The 3,703-nt window shown below is 45.0% G+C and overlaps 1 protein-coding gene and 1 long non-coding RNA gene across 3 annotated transcripts in view; both read right to left on the bottom strand.

Annotated features, from left to right (window-relative positions):
- LOC143981627 (uncharacterized) overlaps positions 1–2,683 on the bottom strand; it is an 82,751-nt gene extending 80,068 nt beyond the window's left edge. For both annotated transcript variants that reach the window (XM_077479618.1, XM_077479619.1), the window contains exon 1: positions 2,639–2,683. In XM_077479618.1, coding sequence (XP_077335744.1) covers positions 2,639–2,669 — 31 coding nt within the window. In that variant the 5' untranslated portion in view covers positions 2,670–2,683. The remainder of the gene's footprint in view (positions 1–2,638) is intronic.
- On the bottom strand, positions 1,675–2,441 carry LOC143981628 (uncharacterized). The gene is made up of 3 exons (XR_013274333.1): positions 2,221–2,441; positions 1,851–1,924; positions 1,675–1,738 (listed from the first exon to the last, which is right to left on the bottom strand). It is a non-coding gene; the product is annotated as an uncharacterized LOC143981628 (long non-coding RNA).
- Positions 2,684–3,703: the final 1,020 nt, after the last annotated feature.

The raw sequence follows: 3,703 nt of genomic DNA, 5'->3' as shown, positions 1-3,703 counted from the left end.
GAGGAAACCGATGGGTCCTGTGATCTACTGCTTCCTCCTTTATGGGTGAGCTGATCCCCTCGCTATTTAAATTACTGTAACTCTTCTGTTATGTCATTATATGATTCGCTGCTATTTGATTATTTGCAAATATTTTTATTTACTCTGTAGACTATCCTCCTGAAGAAGCGGTTCGCCGCAAAACCGGTAGAGGAAACGTTTCTGTACCCCTCTTCAATAGAAACCTTACGGGCTTACCCGTCGGTAGTTTATTAAATTGTGGTGTATATGATTTTAGCAATATGAAAGTTTTGATGGATTTCATTTTTTTGTCCTTATTAAATTACTTGTAATTTTTTTATAACAAAGTCTTTTATGATTTATTTAGTACCACAATAGTCCCCTCAACAAACATTTTTGGGTGTGGATATCAAGGGAGCAGCCTCAGCAACTGCCCCAATATCCTTAGAATTCCCAATTCTTGACAATTATCAATTGGGATGATGGTACTGTTATATGTATTACGTATATTTTGTATTCGAGGCTATACTCAGTCTATGGCTCTATACTACCTACTCCACTATGTACACCTACCCTTCTCTATACTACCTACTGTCCTATGGACACCTACCCTTCTCTATACTACCTACTCCACTATGTACACCTACCCTTCTCTATACTACCTACCGTCCTATGGACACCTACCCTTCTCTATACTACCTACCGTCCTATGGACACCTACCCTTCTCTATACTACCTACTGTCCTATGGACACCTACCCTTCTCTATACTATCTACTGCACTATGTACACCTACCCTTCTCTATACTACCTACTCCACTATGTACACCTACCCTTCTCTATACTACCTACTGTCCTATGTACACCTACCCTTCTCTATACTACCTACTGTCCTATGTACACCTACCCTTCTCTATACTACCTACTCCACTATGTACACCTACCCTTCTCTATACTATCTACTCCACTATGTACACCTACCCTTCTCTATACTACCTACTGCACTATGTACACCTACCCTTCTCTATACTACCTACTGCACTATGTACACCTACCCTTCTCTATACTACCTACTGCACTATGTACACCTACCCTTCTCTATACTACCTACTGCACTATGTACACCTACCCTTCTCTATACTACCTACTGCACTATGTACACCTACCCTTCTCTATACTACCTACTGTCCTATGTACACCTACCCTTCTCTATACTACCTACTGTCCTATGGACACCTACCCTTCTCTATACTACCTACTGCACTATGTACACCTACCCTTCTCTATACTACCTACTCCACTATGTACACCTACCCTTCTCTATACTACCTACTCCACTATGTATACCTACCCTTCTCTATACTACCTACTCCACTATGTATACCTACCCTTCTCTATACTACCTACTGCACTATGTACACCTACCCTTCTCTATAGTACCTACTCCACTATGTACACCCACCCTTCTCTATACTACCTACTGTCCTATGGACACCTACCCTTCTCTATACTACCTACTCCACTATGTATACCTACCCTTCTCTACAGTACCTACTCCACTATGTACACCTACCCTTCTCTATACTACCTACTGTCCTAATGTACACCTACCCTTCTCTATACTACCTACTGTCCTAATGTACACCTACCCTTCTCTATACTACCTACTGTCCTAATGTACACCTACCCTTCTCTATACTACCTACTCCACTATGTACACCTACCCTTCTCTATACTACCTACTGTCCTAATGTACACCTACCCTTCTCTATACTACCTACTGCCCTATGGACACCTACCCTTCTCTATACTACCTACTGCCCTATGGACACCTACCCTTCTCTATACTACCTACTGTCCTATGTACAGCTACCCTTCTCTATACTACCTACTCCACTATGTACACCTACCCTTCTCTATACTACCTACTGCCCTATGGACACCTACCCTTCTCTATACTACCTACTGCCCTATGGACACCTACCCTTCTCTATACTACCTACTGCCCTATGGACACCTACCCTTCTCTATACTACCTACTGCCCTATGGACACCTACCCTTCTCTATACTACCTACTGCCCTATGGACACCTACCCTTCTCTATACTACCTACTGCCCTATGGACACCTACCCTTCTCTATACTACCTACTGCCCTATGGACACCTACCCTTCTCTATACTACCTACTGTCCTATGTACAGCTACCCTTCTCTATACTACCTACTCCACTATGTACACCTACCCTTCTCTATACTACCTACTGCCCTATGGACACCTACCCTTCTCTATACTACCTACTGCCCTATGGACACCTACCCTTCTCTATACTACCTACTGCCCTATGGACACCTACCCTTCTCTATACTACCTACTGCCCTATGGACACCTACCCTTCTCTATACTACCTACTGCCCTATGGACACCTACCCTTCTCTATACTACCTACTGCCCTATGGACACCTACCCTTCTCTCCATAGAGAAGTCACACATTGTGTATGGGCAGAGCGGGGGATATAAATCTACAGATCTCAGGGGGAGAATTTCTATTAATAATCCCCAGTGATCGGAAATCAATCATTTCATTAATTATATTCCCCCCTCCCCCCATCACTCTGTGTACCTGGAATATGCACTCACCTCCATACACAGAAGTCACTGGACTCATCATTGTTCATTTACTCCAATGTTCACATTTCGTTCTCTCTCACAGTGAAGTGTATGGCACGAAGGTCCTCCACCACTGACAGTCTACAGCAGTGATGGTGAACCTTGGCACCCCAGATGTTTTGGAACTACATTTCCCATGATGCTCATGCACTCTACAGTGTAGTGGAGCATCATGGGAAATGTAGTTCCAAAACATCTGGGTGCCAAGATTTGCCATCATTTGTCTACAGCACTGGACTCCACCTACAAAAACTAGGAGGAGCGAAACGTTTACTCAGTACTCCGCATAAGGGAGGAAAACGGAGGCGTCGCTCCTCCGGCTCGGCGGAGTGAATCTAAAGCTGCGTACACACGGGCGGACTGTATGGCCAACTTAGTCCGTCAGACAATCCGACGGACAGTCCGTCATACTTTCGAATGAACGGACTTGACCACACACGATGAACAGACAGTCCGTCGAAAGCTTGCGCGATGACGTGTACAGCACGTATGACGGGACTAGAAATAGGAAGTCCAATACACAGCAATGCACCCTTCCGCCGTGTAAATCCTTTCTGAGCATGCGCCATACTTAGTCCGTCGAACTTGCCTACTCACGAGCGGATTGTCCGCTGAAACCAAAGTTGGACGGACAATATTACGGAAATTCCGAAAGACTTAGTCCGTCAGACTGCACGCTGAAAAAATCCGCTGAAGCCCACACACGAGCGGACTGTCCGCTGAAATGTGTTTCGGCGGACTAAGTTGGCCAGACAGTCCGCCCGTGTGTACGCGGCTTTAGAGGGACTGTCTAGGAGCGACTCTGTCCCCACCTTTTCTATTAATATGCATCTCAAGGCTAGGAGCTTCAAGGTAGTTATAGGCGTCTGAGCTGTGACGATTGAACTCCCCCCCCCCCCCCCCCCGCTACTATACCAGTAGCCATTTCTAAAAACAAAAAAAGGGTCCTGATATGTAGCTTCCTTCCAAAAACAAACTTGCAGTGAGTTCTAGCAGCACTGATCGAAAGTCTGGCATAGTCTTCTCTGATGTTTC

Source organism: Lithobates pipiens, unplaced genomic scaffold (genome assembly GCF_037356315.1).
Source record: "Lithobates pipiens isolate NorthernLeopardFrog02 unplaced genomic scaffold, aLitPip1_a1.2 Scaffold_16, whole genome shotgun sequence".
Lineage (NCBI taxonomy): Eukaryota > Metazoa > Chordata > Amphibia > Anura > Ranidae > Lithobates > Lithobates pipiens.
Note: the sequence above shows the minus strand (reverse complement) of the source record. Positions and strands in the feature narration are given on the sequence as shown.